The sequence below is a fragment of the Rhamphochromis longiceps genome, linkage group LG6 (genome assembly GCF_057381845.1).
Source record: "Rhamphochromis longiceps isolate RC_006_pf linkage group LG6, R_longiceps_female_GT1.1, whole genome shotgun sequence".
In the NCBI taxonomy this organism is placed as follows: domain Eukaryota; kingdom Metazoa; phylum Chordata; class Actinopteri; order Cichliformes; family Cichlidae; genus Rhamphochromis; species Rhamphochromis longiceps.
The window spans coordinates 36,981,826-37,001,665 of NC_140562.1; the positions used below are offsets into that span (position 1 = coordinate 36,981,826).

The 19,840-nt window shown below is 39.0% G+C and overlaps 1 protein-coding gene across 3 annotated transcripts; it reads right to left on the minus strand.

Annotated features, from left to right (window-relative positions):
- Positions 1 to 27: 27 nt before the first annotated feature.
- tmc6b (transmembrane channel-like 6b) lies at positions 28 to 18,784 on the minus strand. 3 transcript variants are annotated; one of them, XM_085410525.1, is made up of 22 exons: positions 18,713 to 18,782; positions 17,551 to 17,625; positions 13,574 to 13,737; positions 10,583 to 10,713; positions 10,252 to 10,413; positions 8,493 to 8,648; positions 8,284 to 8,392; positions 7,933 to 8,017; positions 5,778 to 6,029; positions 4,941 to 5,140; positions 4,716 to 4,860; positions 4,431 to 4,586; positions 3,882 to 4,060; positions 3,696 to 3,786; positions 3,494 to 3,591; positions 3,256 to 3,351; positions 3,086 to 3,161; positions 2,070 to 2,203; positions 1,276 to 1,452; positions 1,104 to 1,182; positions 892 to 978; positions 28 to 790 (listed from the first exon to the last, which is right to left on the minus strand). In XM_085410525.1, the coding sequence occupies exons 3-22, from the start codon at positions 13,627 to 13,629 to the stop codon at positions 776 to 778; spliced, it is 2,484 nt and encodes an 827-aa protein (XP_085266651.1). In that variant the 5' UTR covers positions 13,630 to 13,737; positions 17,551 to 17,625; positions 18,713 to 18,782; the 3' UTR covers positions 28 to 775. The 3 variants fall into 3 exon arrangements, with proteins under 3 accessions (XP_085266651.1, XP_085266650.1, XP_085266652.1); XM_085410524.1 differs by lacking the exon at positions 17,551 to 17,625 and having other exon boundaries at positions 18,713 to 18,784; XM_085410526.1 differs by lacking the exon at positions 17,551 to 17,625 and having other exon boundaries at positions 13,574 to 13,733; positions 18,713 to 18,758.
- Between the last annotated feature and the right edge of the window lie 1,056 nt (positions 18,785 to 19,840).

A 19,840-nucleotide genomic window follows, 5' to 3' on the forward strand; every position in this document is an offset into this window, starting at 1 on the left:
ATATTTGGCTTTTTACCTGCATGTTTGTTTAAAAAAAAAAAAGAAGAAAGAAAGAAAAGTGTATGCTTGTAGAGTGCATTATGTCCATACTGTTCTTCAGGCTGTAAGCCTTATATTTTGTTGTATGGTAGTAGTGCCCACTCCTTTAAAAACGCACTAATAAAGACAAATACACGCTGAAATATGACAAAAAGATAATTTACTTACAAAACAGAACAGTGGCAGTTATCACCCAAGAAAAAAAATAATAACATCATTTACAACATAAACACACTCACACCAACAAGTAATAAATCCAGCTACAGCATACATACTAACACACGGTAGAATATCTTTCCAGTAATAATAAACTTTTGTTCACATTTGCTATAAAAGTGCTTCTAAAAAAGGAAGGGCTAAAGATTTCTTGTTATGCTGCCCATTTTATTATTACAGAAAGATTTACCCGTTTCATCCGCTTGTTGAGCTCCTCAGACTGTTCTCTTCTTTCCCTCTCATATCCCACCACTGTGACGCTGCCTTTTCTTAAACTCTTTATCAGTCTGTGCATCTTTAAAGTAAACCAGCAACATCACAAGTAACATTCATGTAGATAAATAAACAGTCCCTTTTCCTTCTAACAACACACACTTCAACAATCTGCGTTTGGCAAAATGAAACATCTACTGCTGCATAGTGATTTTGAGTTCCTGGTTAGTATTCCAGTTTTATCCACACAGGTTTAAAATTTCTGTCCTTGGTGGACTGAGGTTTGTCTTCTGGAGAATCAGCTGCCTCAACATGTAGAGTCCTAAAAAAAGAAAGGAAATAACATGGAAGGTAAGAAAAAGGTTGGATGTGCAGTCTGGTGTTGTAGCATTAGAAATGTTGGTGGTTATAAAGGTGACTGACTTGGCTTTTAAGATGTTTTCCAGCATCTTGTTTCTGCTTGTGGACAGACTGCAGCCGATTGATCAAGAACTTTTTATCTTCTCCCTCCTGAAGACACGCAGGAAAAAAGAAAAAGTACAAATACATTTCAGTGTATAACATCCTAGCACTGTGGTAAACTTGGACTGAAAAAACCCCCAAGATCTGTATTTGAACACTAGGTGGTGCCTTACATTTTGTATCTGATCCTGGAGTAAACTGATGATCTTCCTTTGACCGTCCACCACCTGACTATGGAAGTAGATCACTATCCTGATCAACAGAAAATCACAAAACAATCAAGTGTTTAAAAAGATAACACTGCTATCAGTGATATAGATCGTGTGTGTGTGTGTGTGTGCTCACAGAAAGATGCCTGCTCCCACAAACAGAAAAAATGGGTTTTCCACAAAATATGTGTGAGCCTTGGACAGCACGGACAGGCTGGGATTATCTTTTTCCAGTATTTCCATCCAGTGTTTTCCCGCCTTAAACATTGTGTCAAGCGTACGAAACGGACCACACGATGTAGACGGTGTGATGCTGAAGACACAGAAACAACAGATGTGTGAATGCCTCGAGTATTTGTGCAGGCCGGAGAACAAAAGACGAATCAAGTTCTGTTTCTTATTGTTGGAAAAAGTTTTTTGAAACTAACCCAGCCATGAATTTATAACCCTTCACTAAGGCTGAGCTCACATGTGTGTTTGTATCTATTATTCATCTCTTAGGGATACAGTCACATTACAGGGACCTGCCTCCCTCTTAGTGTCAAAAACACGATCTCCTCAAGGCGACCACTTAAATGCCAAGGTTTCCATTGAGGTTTCCAGCTGTTGGACTGAGAACATTATCAGTTCTGGGTTACTCTCAGAGCTGAGAACCAATCTGTTCTTCAAAATCAAACCCATTCGCTCTTTGAAGAACAGTTTGACACAAAAAAGCTACTGTTTGCTTAATAAAGTGCTTCGCAGATTGTGCTGTGCTGCAGGTTGGTTTTTTTAGGATTATTCTGCATTTGTGATTTCACTGGAATAGATAAGTGACCTGGTTTCATTCATGCAGCATTAATGTTGATGTGAACATGCCAGAGTTGCAGATGTAGTAGCTAGAGAAAAGGAGGGGGTTAAATCCTCTTTGAGCTGCCTGTTTGCGAGTACCTCCACATGGTATATGTGACACACACGGAGGCGCCGAGGAGGGAGGGGATGCAAAGGAGAGTGATGAAGATGGTGGTCATCTGGCTGGCTCTGTATGGCTTCCTGGGGGCCTGACAGTTCAACATCACACTGCTCTGTGGAATAAAGAAATAACACAAGAGCTGGGGTCAGAGGTCAATGCCTTCATAAGAAGTGTCAGAGGTTCAGGAGAAAGGTTGACAGTGAAGATGTGTCCCACTGAACTCAGTGTCTACAGGCAAATTAAAGGTAAGACAGCAGAGACGACATACAATATTTTAAGGCTACATTGCTGCTTAATTAATCGAACAATGAGTCTACAGACATGTGAACACACGATTTAACCATTTTGTATAATAACTGGTGTGTGCAGATCTGTCCTGGATAGCTGCCTGCACACGGGTCTCTGCTTTGCCTTATCCCACCTTCTACAGCTGCCCAGAGCCTGACTGGAGGAGGGCCCAAGCCAGCACCCCAATCAGGCTCCAGGCAGCTGGTTTATAACGAAAGTCAAAACGAAAGTCAAGCTTAAGCTGTGCTTTCAAGTGAACAACGTGCCTTTGGCCTCATTCCAGTTTGCATCCAGATTTTAAGGTTTCCTGGTATTATGTCCTGTGCTACAGGATATTTATGTTATTTCTTGTAATGTTGAGGTCTGTAACGTGCTTGTTTTGTTCCTCTGCATGACACACCTGCAAAACAACAGGAGTTTTGGCGAGACAGTAATAATTCACTTCCCCGAACGCCACACTGCAAGTATTTTGAGACACTGGCAGGATGCTGCTTTTTCACCTTTGATGGTTAAGAGTCAGGCTTAACTATTACCCTTCTGTTATAAGTTCCTTTTTGTTTTGTTTGGTTCTTTGTCACACCACCACCCTGTACCTCTAATTAGCTCTCACTAACTCTTTTGCAACAACAAACAAAAAACAGTTCCACCTTGAGCAAGTTTTTTCTGATTTTCTTTTTGAATTTCAGTGTCTCTTTTGTGCATTTACCATCTTTATGTAGAAGACCAGAAATAGTTTGAGAATCTGCACCACAGGCAGGACTGGACTGAAGAGAACTCCCAACCTGAAGAAACACAAACATAATTCTCATCCATCAGAATGAAGAGCTTGTCGCAGCAGGGCCACTTCACTGTGTGCATATCTAAAGAGAATTGTACCAGGCTAATGTCTGTCCATAGATGAGATCCAGAACGTTCCTGGCGATATCAAACACTGGTTTCCTCTTCCTTTTCAGCACCTTTTCAGAAAACAACCTGCCAAAGGCCAGAGGAGACATGAGATGAGTTAATGTAATAAAAGAACTTGACTAAAAGTACATAAAGAGATAAAAGTTTAATTACATTTAATGACAGAAAAAAAAGACAAACCAAGAAAGAACTTGTTGAAGTGACCCACCTCCAAAGTAACTCGCCAAACAGCGTGTCCAGTAGAGTGAAGATGAAGTCCATGAGCAGGAAGCGATAAAGCTCCTGACCCACAAAATCCTCCCAGCACTGAGATAACAGACATAGTCAAAACAAACTTGTGATTAGAAACCCTTTATTCACACAGTTGTCTACTCTGGTAGCTTCAAAGTGTAATTTCTTGTTTATGTTACCGTCAGGCCAATGCTTTTGTATTCAGGAGCCACCCGACCCAGCCAGTGGAAGCAGAGAACTCCAAGCATGCTCATCTTCAACATCAAATTCCTAGAAAACACAGAGAGAGACTGTTAACAACCAAATCCATCAGTTCTGTACTCTAACCTCTGACATTACTCAACCACATAATGCTCTGCTCGTACCGGCCAATGGCGACATATGCAAAAACAGAAGGTGACTCGTAGGTCTCCATCCAGCCGACGAGGTTGAACAGGGCAGGTAACAGCAGGTTAATAACAGAAACCACCGTAGGCAGAGACAACAATTTGGCCTCTTTCATCAAAGGGTTCACGTCAAGATTACGATGGTTTTGCTGCAGGTCCTAAGCAGGAAGAAACAAGGTGTGGATAAGCTGTTCAGTTACATTACTGGAAAGTATTGGTTTGATTGAGCAATATTTTTAGTCGATACATATCATGACTGAACCTGACTATAATCATAGATGTATATAAATTTGAAATGAATGAAATTGTAAGAAAAGTGGGAAATATAAGATGTATAAATAGATTAAATTCATTTTAGAAGCAGCAGGAGATATTTAGATATTACTGTGATGCTGAAAACGTGCACCTAGTCACTAATCTGTGTGATATACAGGAAGTACATCCCGTGTTAACAAGCTCCCTGTTTAAAGAGACATATGGAACAAAGACTTTATGACACACTGGGGAGGACAATCCATCCAGCCTCACCTTGTGGATAAACTCAGAGAAGTAGTAAACGCCAGCCATACAGCCAGTGGTGCTTGCTATGCAGATTGTCCATGCCACTCCATGAACCATCAGCCTACAGAACCTTTTGCAGAAAGTGCTCTTGGTATGCTTTTGAGTCAGCTCTGCCAGCAGCTCCTGGTGAGGGGGCAGGAGAATGATGGTGTGAGGGAGAGATACAGACCACAATGAATGTTTCAGGTCAGCACATTCCTGCCAGTCAGCGTCTACAATGTGAACGAGCATCGTGTTTGTTTGCATGCTTACCTTGAGCTGTGTGCCGATATTTTCAGACATGATTTGAACAGACTTTTTCTTGATGACTTTAAAATCCCAGCAGCTGAAGGTCTTCATAGTCAAGATACTATTAGATTTGTTGATTCTGAAGCTCCGACCAAATGTTTTCGACATGCTGTTGGGAGATGACGTGTAAACAACAAAAAAGCAAGACTGATGTGGATACAGTTGTATGAGGTCTGTTTTTATCTGTACCTGTATACAAGGATGATGCATGTGATGAAAAATGCCATTCCAATGGTGAAAAAGTATGCGAGAGGCATGTTGTAAGAGAACTGCTGTGAGTCACTTGTCAATGTGGAGGCATTTTGTCCTCCCCCTTCATCCCTGGAGCGCCTAGGCAGTGTGTAGTTAGCGTAGTATCCATAGTACATAACGGTATGTGAGAAAGAGCCCTGAGACAAACACAAGAACAGAAACTTCTTTAGCTGTACTTTACAAGCAAGTACAGGCAAATATAAATAAACAAACACAGTGAAAGGTTAACAAATTGCATTGCTCCAACTTGGGAACAGGAACTGCCTGGAAAAATAATTTTTCGTCTTTGTTCTTATTATTACTACACTTCCTGTAAATAAGGGAACATATCAAATTCTTAAATGCTATTTGTTATGCTCATTTCCAAATCAAGCAGCTAAAATTATGTTTGATTGTATTGTTTCTTTGTATAGTTCAGTGCAAAATTATCCTTATTTATCTTATACTAGGCCTTGGTGCAACTCCTCAGTTGATCGATCCATCTATCCATCCATCCACTTCCGCTTATTCTTTTCAGGGTCATGGGGGGGTGCTGGAGCCTATCCCAGTCTTAGGGCGAGAGGCAGGTTACACCCTGGACAGGTCGCCAGTCTGTCGCAGGGCTAACTCATAGACAGAGACAACCATTTGCGCTCACATTCACACCTATGGGCAATTTAGTGTTTCCAATTAACCTATCCCCACTAACTGCATGTCTTTGGACTGTGAGAGGAAGCCGGGGAGAACCCACGCAAAAACAGGGAGAACATGCAAACTCTGCAGCAGACAACTTACTGCTCCAGTGAGGAGCTCCAGTCCAGAGAATGATGTCGTATCCCGGTATGGAGGATGCACAGCCTGAGGCAGCACCAGGAACGCACCCGTAACCAGGAACAGGAAGACATTAAAAAAGACTAGGGTCTTGAGAAAGAGAAAGTACGAGAGGACTCCAGTCCCGAAACGCCCGCTCACTCTCTTGAGCAGCGTTTGCCACGGCTGGAGAGAGTGCAGGAAGGACAACCAGCTGTACCAGCTCTTTCTTGCAGCCTGGAAGGAGACAGTTTAAAAAAAGTCAGGTGGAAAAAATAAATAAATCACTGTAGCAACACAAGACAAACTGGACGTGTGTTTGTGGTTTTCTGAGACGCTGTGACTCATATAGAAAGTCATAAATGCTTGGGCAACAGAGCAATCACACTGGTAGGAACACCTACAGGAAATAACCACCCCAGCTGCAACATGAAAGTCAAATGTTCCATTTTCATGTGACACATTTACAATAGCATGTCACACCCTTAGAGCACCTTGAATAAATCTTTAATATTAAATAATGTTTTATAGGATCTTAAAAGGATGAATTGTGAAGTTTTGATGGAGACAGATCTTGCAGTTGTTACATATAAAACCATGAAGACAGGTCGAACGCTTCCCCCCCCCGCGCTGCAGACATTTAAAGCAGAGTTAATAACCTGTCCCTTACTACCACATAATGAATAAGCACTCTTACACATTGTAGATATCATGCTACATTTACTAGATAGCTAAAGTTTGAAAGGCTTGTGTCGCGACTCAAATGCTTCTTTGGTTCAGGTAGGGTTTACATTTTGTCAGTAACTTGGAATTTCTGTAGAAAACGTTTTGCAAAGTAACAAGCTGCACATTACACAATATCACACCTATACCCCACACTCCTCTACACCTCAGGACCTTGGGCACATTTATCCACAGTGCATTTTATGAGTTTCATTTGTGTTTCCATGTTATCACACCTCAGTGACCCTGACAAGAATAACCCAGCTTAAACTTAAAAAAAAAAAAAAAAAAAAAAAAAAAACAGAGGAAGGAATGCAGAGGAGACAGATATGCTCATATATGATTTTATGCTTTGAAATGTGGTTAGAGCAGAACTTAATTTTTTAATCTTGCACTAGCCAAGTACTGACAATTTACACAATCAATCACATATGGGAGATAAACATGACATGTGTTTGCTGACCAGCCCCTGAGCCTTGTGGGGTTCTTTCTTGCCAAGTATGTGGATTGCTCGTGTATTTGAGTTTCAAATTCTTAGTAAATATATTTAAGCTTAAGTTTTTCTTTAGGCATTTCCCATTGATTTCTTTATTGTTCTGGTATATTGTGAGTCTTAGTTGTGGTATTTTTGAGTCTTTGGTTTCTGTGTTTAGTTTAGAAATATTCTGCTGTTGGGTTTTAGTTTTGTGTTACTTTGTGTTGTGGTTCAGGCTGATTATTATCAGTAGCCCTGGTCTATTCAGAGTGTTTTTGTTGTGACTTCCTTTGTCTTAGTTCCATGTTCATGCTTCAGTCCTTTGTCTAAGTGTTAGTATTCATGTCTGTGTTAGTTTCATGTTTAGTTTTCAGTTTTATTTTGAATTTTATTCTGCTTCCTCTCTGCCATCCAATGACAAGTGAACTTTGTTCTTATTTTGGACTTGCTAACAGTAATGTTCATATGAGTGAAGGAACAGTACCTTATAAACACAAACACAGAAATCCAAGTACATGACAAAGAGGTTATACTCCAGAAACTGATTATTGATAAGACGCAGCAGGAGAACAGGATGCAACTGAAAACAATGATGGGAGCACAATGTGCAAACTGTGCACTTTGGGTCGTCATCTCTACAATTCTCAGCAGTTTGTAGGACAAACTTATCCCTCACAGCAAGATATTATTTGTCACATAAATACTGATTGTATTTGTTTTATACAAGTATTGACACTTTTTCCCTCTCAAAAGAAAAAAAAAGAAAAAAAAAAGACAAACGAGTTAAAGTGAGTTTTGAACTCCGTGTGGGCAAGCATTTTTTTAATCTTTTTTCCCCTCACTATTAAAAATGCAAACATAGAAACACAACTATAACAGTTTCTAGTTTCCTTGTATCTGTTAAGGAATTTAAAAATCACAGAAATACAAAGGATAACTTACAATGATGATGTAGTATTTAAGTTGACTGCAACAGGAAAGCTTCTTGTTGGAAAGTATCCGTTTCTCCTTCTGCATTACTAAATTCCTGTATACAAAAAACAACAAAGGATCATTTTCAGTGACATGATGTGAAAGAGTATTTACAGACCAGTAAATATAAACTTTGTAAATACTCTAATGATATCAAAGATTGTAGATCATTACATTTATTTGCAGTGTTTAAAATCCAGTATACAGTGAGAATAAGATGTGCAGCTAATGTCAGAAAGAGTAGAACTAAGCAGGCAGTCAGTTTATGTGGCTGCAAACATAAATAAAACACAAAAGAAGCGATGACTACGAGCAACATGCCTGATTTCTTTCTTCTCAGCGACACTCAGAGGCATTCCTCGAAGCATCCTCACCCGGTCGCTCACAGGCAGGTTCTGCAGGTTGTTCACCAGACGTTCCCTCTTACTCACTATAATAAACACAAGCGACATCATTTATATTACATCATTCTAATGCAGTATAATTTAATCAGAGTAAACAGTGCACATCACTCGTCTGACAGCCTCCACCTTCTGCATCTGTAGTGTCCCCCTCCATGCCGTAGCTTCGTATGGACGGTCTAGAGGAGGGAGAGAAGTCCCGGATGGATGGTCTGGTCTGCCGGCGTCTCCTAAGCTTCAAGGTCTTGTTGCAGTACTGAGAGATGATGGCTCCCCTGTTGCGGCCTGCAGAAATGGGATCAACAACAATTATTTCCTCGAAGGAGTTTCATGAAACCAGAGAGCTCTTCCAACTTCTTGTTTCACCCAAACAAGAAGTTGGGTGAAAGAAGAAGTACATTAAGAAGCACCGTTTGATGCAGATAAACTGCTAAAGCTTTAAATCATGCAGACATCTTGTAAACTTTGTGGCAAGCTAACAGAAGCCACCTCGTCTCTTTCTAGCAGCTACTTCCCCGCAGCCTGTGTGGTAACTCTAAAGGGAGACAAAGCATTTACTGCACTACATTTATTTTATAGCTGTAGCTACTCTTTATATAAAATATAAATATAAATAATTTATGTTACATTCTTAGAGATTAAGCTAGCAGGTTTACAAAAAAAAAAAATACTTTTTTGGGTGGCTTGGCGTGTATTAAAAGTCTGGTATATAGTCTAAGTCTATATAATCTCCCAGTTGTGTTTCACATGCTTAAAATATTGCACCATGTTGCAAAGAGATAAAGCAATCTTCATTGCCACCCTGTTTCTCCTGAACTGCCACAGACAGGAAGGTGATAAACGAAATGCTTCCTGCTGAAACACATCAACACCATGTTAACACCTGCTACACCAGTACCTCATTTTACTGGTCAGCACTGCCCTGTCCACTACAGTGGTATACTGAGCATTTATTTAGCAAGTTACTTTAGAATATGATAGAATATACCATACTGAATTCATTAAGTTACTTTCTAGGGCCACCTAATTATTTTACACTCAGCAAAACATTAAATAACATTTATTTATTTTAAGTTGTTTTTTTAAATCAGTTTATTTTTTAAGCTATTCCAACAAACAAACACACAAACAACCAAACACCCAAAACAAACAGATAAGCAAAAGAACAAAACAAACAAACAAACAAACAAAACAAAACAAACTTTTGGGAAAGATAAAGACGATCTTATCCATTTTTTTTTTTTACAATTTAAATATTTTTTAATTAAAAAAAAAAAAAGGGATAAGAAAGCTCTTAGAACAAGACCAACTTTCAGACAGTATTTTGTGTTTTAGGTCTGTATATTTCTCAGAAACTACTGCGAACATGCTTCTAGAACACTTTGCATTAAGGATTTTGACTGGATTTCAACATAAACCAAACTGTGGTAACAATTCTCATTTCTCATTCTGTGGTAACTGTTTGAGAAGTCTGATATTTTTCAATAATGTAAAAACAAAAGGAAAACAGCATATAGACTGTGTGAGACTGTTTATGATTTAAGTTAGTTGTAAGAACATTTTTTAAAAGAAACGTGAAAATGTTCTGACTTAGAGCTCTGCAGCTGTTACATAGTTTTAAATCTGACTAAGCCAACACACTATTAGTGATTAGTGCTGGATGGATTGCACTGCATGCCCGACATGATTCAAGTGAACAGTCACCACACTGAATCAGCATGTGTCAGAAATCCTAGAGAGGAGTGTCAAAATTATATTAAAACACATGTTGGACACACACAAAGTAATCCAGATGAGTGTGCTCATAAGGTTTTAAAACAAACTGATTTATTTATTTCTATGTATAATACTCTCCTCATGATTAATAGTTGCTTGTTGCAGGACTCACCAATGGTGCGACTGGGCATGGAGGACAGGATTTTCAAGGTGTCCGAGGACCAGCCTTCACCTTGGATGGGGTCCATTTCTCTTTCACCACCATCACATTCCAAATCACTTGCCCCCTGCCTCCTTCTATGCTCATGTTCAGGGCCACTCAATGGCATATTGTCTGAGGATAGAAAAACAAATAGACAGAAAATGATGCCTTTGCAATTCAACGCAGCATTGAAAGGTATTACAAGTGGTAAAGACATTTTAGGCATGAAGAAAGAGAATATATATTTTTTATATAAATGAAAAATAAGAGTTCATCACATGCAAACAGTCTTTCTTTTTACCTCGACTCTCCTCATCCAAATCACTCTGCAGCTGCTGCAGCTCCAAGGCACTGGATGCTGCTCCATTGTCACGGTGTTCTGCAATTAGCTGCTGAAATGAATCGTGAACACCTTCCTCATCTGCCGGGCTCCTGACAGAGAGACGCACAGGCTTGAGGACCGATAAAAAAAGGAAATAGGGTGGTACAGACTAGGCTAGATTCAAAGGCTTCAAAGTGCTCTGAGGGCCAGTGACCACTGAGTAACCTACAGATAAAACACTTTCTGACTTGGTCATCAGTGGCCCCGGTGGGAGTGGGAGGCTGCAAGCCTCTTCCTGCACCATCTATATCACATTTGGGCAAAACAAACAAACAAACAAACAAACAAAAAAGCGCAATACACAGTCCAGTGTAAAAGTCTCAAGTCATCTCTCATTTTTGCTTCCAAGGAGCCAAAGTTTGCTTATTGTTTTTTTTAAGTTGTCTTGCGTAATAGTTCTCCTGAAGGTCTTTCAAAAATGCCAAAAATTACCTACAAAGTGATTCCCAAAGAGCTACAAGCCAGAAACTTTGCATAGAAATTACAGGACAAAAAAAGTGCCAGGAACTTACAAAAAAAACCCCCAAACAAACAAAAAAAGACCTGCCATGGGACATGATTGTTGCATCTGCTTCTTTAACTGTACCATTTACTGTTCAAAGCTTCATCAGAAATGATCTCATTGGAAGGATGTTGAGCTGTTCTTAAGTAAAGGAAACAGGGGATGGTATGCCAGATTACACAGGAACTGAAATGAAAGTCAGCGACACCATGTCTTATGGAGCAATGAATCCAAATTAGACATGTACAGAGGTCAGGAGAGAGGTTCAACAGCGATTATGAAACACACAGAGGAGGATATGTCGGGCACCAGTCTGTGTCTGGGGAAACTTTTCATACGCAAAATGTTTCATAGATGGTAAAAAAGAAATGTCAGACAAATATGACAATTCACACTCACGAATGTGACCATGTTGTTCATATTTTATCAGTTTCCATTTACTCATGCAGCCATGCATTAAATAATAAAAGTTAATGCGTGCATTACGTTGACTGTGTGCCAGACTGACACAAAGTTTAAACATTTTCTAACAAGGTTCTTGGTTTTGGCTTATTGTAAAACCATTTTGACCAAAATGTATTAGTTTTAACATATTTCAGCACCATGTCCTGTCTCTAACTAGTTGCTGTGGGGCTGTGGTTCCTTGCCTTGTATCCCAGTCAGTAGGGCTGCTCGATTATGGCAAAAATGATAATCACGATTATTTTCACTGAAATTGAGATCTCGATTATTTGACGATATTTATTTAACCCTTTAAGACCTACTATAGAACCAAGTCCGCCAGAGCTTATATTATTTTTTTACATGTTGTAGTGCCATTTGTGGGAGCATTTCAAGTTGCTATACAACTGTTATAGCCCATATTTTAATAATATGTATGCATTAAGTCCATAATAACTACATTAATTGCAAAAAAAGTGCAATAAACTACAAAAAAATTGAAAATCATTTTTTGTATTTTTTACATATATTTCTACTTGGAGAAATTTAAGAGGTTTATCCCTCAAAGCTTTAAATACAAAAAAGTTGCAAAAAATAGTTTACAACAACAGGAAATTTATTTTGAGTGTCTTCATAGTTTTATTTTGGAGATACACCAATTTTTATATACTGCAGGAAAAACGAAAAAACAATCCTATGATGCAAATTTGCAAAGAAAACAGCAGGTGCATCAAAATAAACTATTTCCAGCAGTGCAATTCGAGTTCTAAGCATCCCAGAAACGACACAGAAAAGTCAAACATGACCAGTATAGGTTTAAGGCCTACAAGTAAAAAACTACAATTTCCGCGAAAATGACATCACTTCCGGTTTCGGCCAGGAAATGGCGGACATGTGATAGTTCGTGCTGACATCTGTTTCACTGTGGGAAGTGTTACGAACAGCTGATCGGATCGGCAAAGCGTGTTTCTGGAATATTATGTTTTTGTTCCTGCAAGCCTTTTTATGCAATTTTTGCAAAGCTTTATGTGAAAGGAAACCGTGACCGAGGACAAGCTGATGGCATAAGATGTAAGTACAACTCCTCTGGTTTCATATGCAAAACAAATTATTGCGCTAGCTTACTCGGTTCAGGTTCTACAGGGATTTAAAAAATAGTTACACAAAACGGAGCATGCTGCTCTGACTGGCTTTAAAGGGTTAACAATGACTTTAAAAAAATAATATAAAATAGTGTGCAACACCACTGAAGTTTTTTTTTTTTTTAAACTCTCTTTTCAACCAACAGCAGTCACTCTCCAAATAACTTCTGCTTAGCTTTCCTAGCTTCCCTCGGGTCCTCTTAATCAGCGTCTCCAACCTTTTTTGCGCCAAGGACCGGTTTATGCCCGACAATATTTTCACGGACCGGCCTTTAAGGTGTCGCGGATAAATGAGGGAGGGGCTAATAATCGGCTCAGTCATTTTTAATGATCGTTGAAAGCCCAGATCATAATCGTGATTAAAATTCGATTAATTGAGCAGCCCTACCAGTCAGTCAGGCCCTCTTAGAAAAAAAAAAAAAGTTGCCTACTCCCGATTTAGATACTGTACGCCTAAGCCAGCTGGAGAGACCATTTGTCTTTTTAGAAGGACAAACAGCAAGTTCGCTTCCCTTTGACTTCTACACAGGAATTAAAAGAAGCAAGCATGCAAACAGTCATGATCTGTTCAACCAAACAGAAACAAGGACAATAAAGTGGAGCTCAGCAGCTGGTCGCATTGTTAAAAAAAAGAAAAGGATAGGAAAAAAAACGACAAAAACTCTGCACCAGAGTACAGTCTGATCTGCCTTCCCATTTAAGCCTTCCCTCCCGCTCTCACGGCCTTCACGCTAAGAAAAAAAAAATCGACAAAATCAAAATGAAGAGTGTGAAAACAAAACAAGAGTAACATGAAGTGACACAGAGCCCTACAGTGACACTTACTCCAGTCCAGCTTCCATAAGCGGGTGGCTCAGGTCAAAGTTAACATTTCGGGACATTTTCCTTCTCTGCCGACAGTCTCGATGTATCCAGCTGTAATTCTCAGGTTCACACCCGCGCCTGCTCAGACCTGCCTTCTACTTCCACCATGGTGTTTGATCTTCTACCTGGGAGGAGGGGGGGGGGGGGGGGGGGGAGGATTAGAAGGTGGGGCGTTAGTGTTAGAGATAAAGGGGAAGAAAATGCCAGCGCACTTGCTTGGAATTTGATTGCCCCGGTCTTGTTGCTGCTTGCCCTGAAAGATTATTAAAGTTACAGGTGTGCTTAAGTGCAAATGTGTATCAAGTGTCACTGCACTGTCAACATTTCCTGGCCTTTACAAAGAGAATAAAGTGACCTGCATGATGCATCAGGGAGACTTGCTGTGAGGAACTGTGTCACTTTGTCTACAATTCTGAGAGCTCCACTGTGGTGCGGTTTATAATAAGGCCTGTGGCCAGAGTCAGATGGCACTGTGTCACCAGTGACATGAATATTTATGAATGACACATGAACAGAGACAGACTAACACATTGTACGATTTTTCTATCAGATCGTGTCATATAAGAGATTTTGAGGAAGCATGTTCGATGGCTTGTTTGCCATTTAAATGGAACATTGTTCACCTGATTTTCTACTTTTATTTCTGGGCAACTGCTTCATATGGTAATCTAACCTTGGAGCAGCTATAAATTCTGCTCTTTGGACATGATAGCTGACTGTAAAAACAAACTCCACCTACTTCAAAGCTAGGAGGCACAACACATCTGGGAAGATAAAATGCGATATTAAACTAAAAGAATAAAATAAAATAAATTAAAACATTTGGCTTTTGGTAACAGTGACTGACAATTTACAATCTAAATTTGGTCAATAATTAATGATTTTTCCTCGTTCTTATTATAAAGGTAACTTTTCTCTTGACATCATTTTAGAAGATTTTCTGATTAATAATTTGCCAAGAAAGTCCCTGATTAACCCTTCTCTATCCATTATTATAACTGATCTAAATTATATCTAAGCTTTATTAATAACACTTACAGAAAATTAAATGTAGGATAATAAAAAAATAGAAACACCTCTCCACAATGTCTTCATATTTTACATATTTATGGTTGTGGTAAAAAACAAAACAGCAAACCCATACATGTTGGTGTTTGTTTTGTCAGTTTGTCTCTGGCTCACAGCTTTTTATTACATACTTGTCACTTTTGGAGCATAATCTGTCCTTATTCTTTAATTATTTCCCTCAAATGAGGTCCAGTGGTTTGAGGGATGCTTGCAATGCACCTATTACTTCTTTCTTGTTAAAGAAAGATTGGGTGATATAGAAAATTGTGTTTGTGGTTCATCTCTCACAATATCTGTGTTACAATACTTAAAAAGCACTTTGAGTGGTCAGAGAAGAGAAGTGGTCTATTTACTAAATGATTTAAAAGCCATTATAAAAGCTTGAATGTATCTCAATTATTAATGGAGATAAGAAATTACAATATGGATTTTAGAGCCAACTTAAAAAAAAACAACAAAAAAAACAAACCCCAACAGCACAATAAATGGTAAGATTGTTCAGACTCATCTCAACCTTATGGGTTTAATTATCAGATTCTCAAACAACAGACAACTGGTCTGACAACATAACAGAGGCTATCTGTGAAAACAATTTCAACTCCATCAAACATTAGATCCACTTCCTGTTTACATGCTCCCACACTAGAAACATTAGCTCAACAATGCTCATGATAAGCAAATATAAAAAACAGCTGAGCTGGAGCTGGTTTGCTAAGACTATAATGCTCTAGTATGATACATGTGAGTATTTCCTTTGCATGTCTCTGTGGAGATCAGTTAGCAGATAATGCAAAGCTTATCATTCAATAAGCTATCAAAACCCACACACTCATATAAGAGGAAACTTAGGTTCCAATCATTCTCAGAAATCCCCACAAACTAATCTATTGCTCAACCACCAAAGAGATCATTCTCTACCAAGCTCTTACCCTTGTCACATACAACCCAGAAAATCAGTCATGTGCCACACTTTTTAATCCGGTGATATCCGTTCATGTAAATAAATGGCCTTCAATATTGTTTGTTCTTCAGGGAAACTTGATGAGCCAGTATAGTGCTAACAGGGAGAGACAGACACACACACACACACACACACACACACACACACACACACACACACACACACACACACACACACACATTATAAATGGCTGTCCTGACCCAGATCACTGCAGTAACAACATCAGGAATTACTACACTGGATGCACGCTCTACTTGGTGAGCTTCAGGGGCACCGCCATCCTTTACGGCTGCCACATTGGTTTTTGTCATGAGCTTCATGAGCCGAGTTACGTCACCACAGCCTGTCACCGGTACGGTCCCCCCCTTTTTTAGTATTTTTTTCCTCTGATCATTTTCAACTCTTTCAACAATTCCAGCATATTTAGCCAGAGCAAATCTGCAGTGACACAGCAGATAAATATCAGCCACTGAAATCAGTACATATCATCTTATTTTCCTAATATGACGTATATAAATATACATCATACGACTTCTTAACTTTTGACACAGATAACCAGAATATATGAAATGAAACTAACATGAAACAAACATGATGCTACTGCAATAATGGGATGCATCTTTAAGTAAAATTCAATATCGATCATTTTTCATTGTTATTAATAACAATGCAAACTTTGGGATGCATCCTTTCTTCAGCTTCTGATGTCAGGCATGGCAGAAAACAGGTGGACGCCACTGGTTTAATGTGATTGCCACTTTGAAACTGTACTGCTGGGCCAGCAACAAACAAAGGGTGCTTAGTTTAATCATTCCACATGAATGATGATCCACAAACACAAAAGACAAGACCTGGATTGCTGGTTCTCTTGGTTTTTGTTCTGTGTGAACATATGCAGCATGGAAAGAGTTGGGAGGAGCTCTGCATATCAGTCCAGTCACCAACTAAATGACTCCATGGCTGAGAAATGCCGAATTACCAATTGTTTAATTTTTTTTTTTTACTGCGCTTGCTCTTTTCAGGCTCTGTTAGGACAATCTACTGCACACATATGGTTTCCCTCCCTTTCAAACATACTTTTCCGATTACCAAATTGTTTCCAGGATCATGTTTCTGCACCCATTTCTTTCCATATGCATTTCATGCGCATTGCTTGTTATGCAACTAATATTTCTATCTCAAATTTTCACTTCTGCAGGGCAAACAAGCAAACAAAGCAGGGTCATACAACACTGCTCAGCTTGAGTCACTCTCTGTATTTTGTCATACTGTTTCTCCTATTTCAATGTCTAAGTGCAACTAATATTAAGGCAGTCCTCGGAGAGTGTACAGTCAGTGCAGGATACCGTGGGAATGGGTCAAACAGAGAGCCAGGCAGGGAGGTCAAAGTTGATCTTAAAGACAGCCAAACAAAATAAGCCAGAGAAAAATGCACACAAGGAGTTTGATGTAGGGTTGCTTGAGTATAGTACAAATGTTTTGGTCAATATGAACAATCATTCATGCAGATTGAAATGCAACTGTAATTGAACTGAATACAAAGGCACAAGTAAAAGCTGAGGAGAGGGAATTTGGGTTTTTTGGAGTAACGAAAGCAAAGCAGGAAGGGCTAAAAGACAAAACTAGGGTCTTTTACAAAGCTCAAAAAGTAGCACGAACATTTGGACAGATCCAACTGGAGGGCCATGAAGAGGAGTTTAACCAAGTCACAATGAAGACACCACACTCCAAAAATCAACACACTGTATGAGATCATAAAATGGTCTGATAGTATACAAAAAGGAATTTCTCCACCCTTCCAGCTTTCAAAAACTGAGAAGTGAGTACTGAGAAAAGCCAACAAGAGGCAGCAGCAAAGCCCAAAGCTGCAGTTAACATGGCAGCAAGACAAAGACTTGGATTACAATACCTCAAAGTTTGAGTGAAGCCTCGTGAAAGGGTGGAGAGAAAGAGAGGTAGATTTTCTTGCAGCAACTCTGCTTAACTGTAAAGGACATAAAGGTTGGGCGAATGGGCATATGATGAGCAATAAAAACTGTAAAGATCATACCGTAATAGACAATAATGCAAATGTCCATTCAATTAACAAAGCCAGGCATGCACGCACGTACACACACACACACACACACACACACACACACACACACACACACACACACACACACAGCAGTCACACTGTTATTCAGGCCCACAATAGTCTCTTTAATTCAGAACAGAGGACTCTAAATGATAGGTTTACTCCTGGCTACATCACAGAAACTGCAAACTACAACACAGATTTAAATGAATGCCAGTAGTGCACCTATTACGTCTTCCTTGTTAAAGAAAGATTGGGAGATATAGAAAAAATATGTTTGTTTATCATCTCTCACAGTATCTATGTCTGAATACTTAAAAAGCACTTTGGGTGGTCAAAGAAGTGCAATGTACTTGGAGGTCTATTTACTTAATTATTAAAAAGCTAGTATAAAAGCTTGATCTTAATTATGAATGGAGATAAGAAATTATGGTGAGGATTTTAGATCCAACTTTTTTTCTTTCTTTTTTTTTTTTTTAAACAGCACAGTAAATGGTAAACTTGCTCCGACTCATCCCAACCTTGTGCGATCAATTATCAGCTTCTCGACAAACAGACAACCGGTCTGACAACATAGCAGCGCTATCTGTGAGAACATTTTAAGCTCCAAACTGCAAACTGAAACACAGATCAACCTTTTAATCTGAACGTATCTGCCAATTTGGGAAAACGGAGACCGTTGAAAAAAAATCTGCCGTAACACAACACACAACAAAATGCTTATTCAGAGATTCCGACGCTGTAATTACATCCGCAGGCTTTTCTGCTGAACACAGCTTACAGAAACAAAAAGAGCAGAGTCACAGAGCCCTTTAAAAACACCAACTTCTCTCTTTGCCGTCGGTTAGCTTAAACTCTAACAAGAGGCGGTCGACAAGTTGCCAAAGACTGAAGTTGAACTTTAACCAAGTTGAATAGAAATTACAAACAGAAGCAAATGAAAATAAACAGCAGCTAAACTCTCAAAAAAGAGTCACCAAACGTATTCACTCACCTACTCAGAATCGTAACAAACCCGCTTATCTTTAGTAACCGACCGCTGTCAGTCATAACACTCGGCAAACTAAACTAGACGGCGGGGACAAACCATTAAAGGATGCTGGGGTTCCACTTTAATATAAAAACTAGTAAAATTATAAAATATAAATTACTTCACTCATCGAAAAACTAAGCTAATACCTTATTGTGTGATATGATTTCCAAACGATTTAACATACTCATCTGTAAGACCCGTAACTGATAACAACGTAATGTAAATTTGACCCCCCACAGAGTTGGCACGCTTGGTTCAGTCCTATTCGCAATTTTACAGGTTTTTTTTTTCAGCGGGGCAGGGCTGGGCACCAAGAACATCCTAGTAGATGTGGTTGGAGAGAATGAGGTCGTGTATGATGGGGAAATAAAGACAGTGAAGAAAACTGGCGCACAAACGCCCAAATACACGAGCATTGAATGTGGCACTAAAATGTGTCACTAAATAAGTTTTTTCAAGTAATATTTATTCAGACTCTACTTAAAAGTCATATTCCTACTAAATAATACAAAAGTTATACAAATAGTTATATCAAAATATCCTTAAAGTACTTAAAAGTGCCCATTATGTAAAATGTCTTGAGTGACAGGTATCATAATGGATCGTAATTATTGTTTAATTGTATGTATATCACTCTAATGGTGCAGCTAAGTATTGATTGATTTTAATTATTTATATTATGCTGGGATGTCTGATCTATAGTAATACAGCATAATTTACTTGTACCTAAGTAATGTAAACGTCCATGCTTTCAGCCAGTGGTTTCAGAAATTGTCAGATTAACAATAGTCCAGCCCAATAATGTTCATAATGTAGCATCAGAGAGTCAATCATGTGTTTGTCGAGGGCTCGGTGCCCCCACACCGGACATGTGCCTCCTTGTGAACATGCACAAATTGTTACATGGCCTTCAAAGTGTAAATACAAACATTACTAGCCTAGCTGTGACTTAACAACTATTCAAAGACTTAGAGATCTATACTTACCCTTTTACGCACTTGTACAAACATCTGTAAAAACTATAAATAACCTGCATGAGGCTCTTTACTGAATGACAGTTTTATTTTATGTCACTTAACTTAACACATA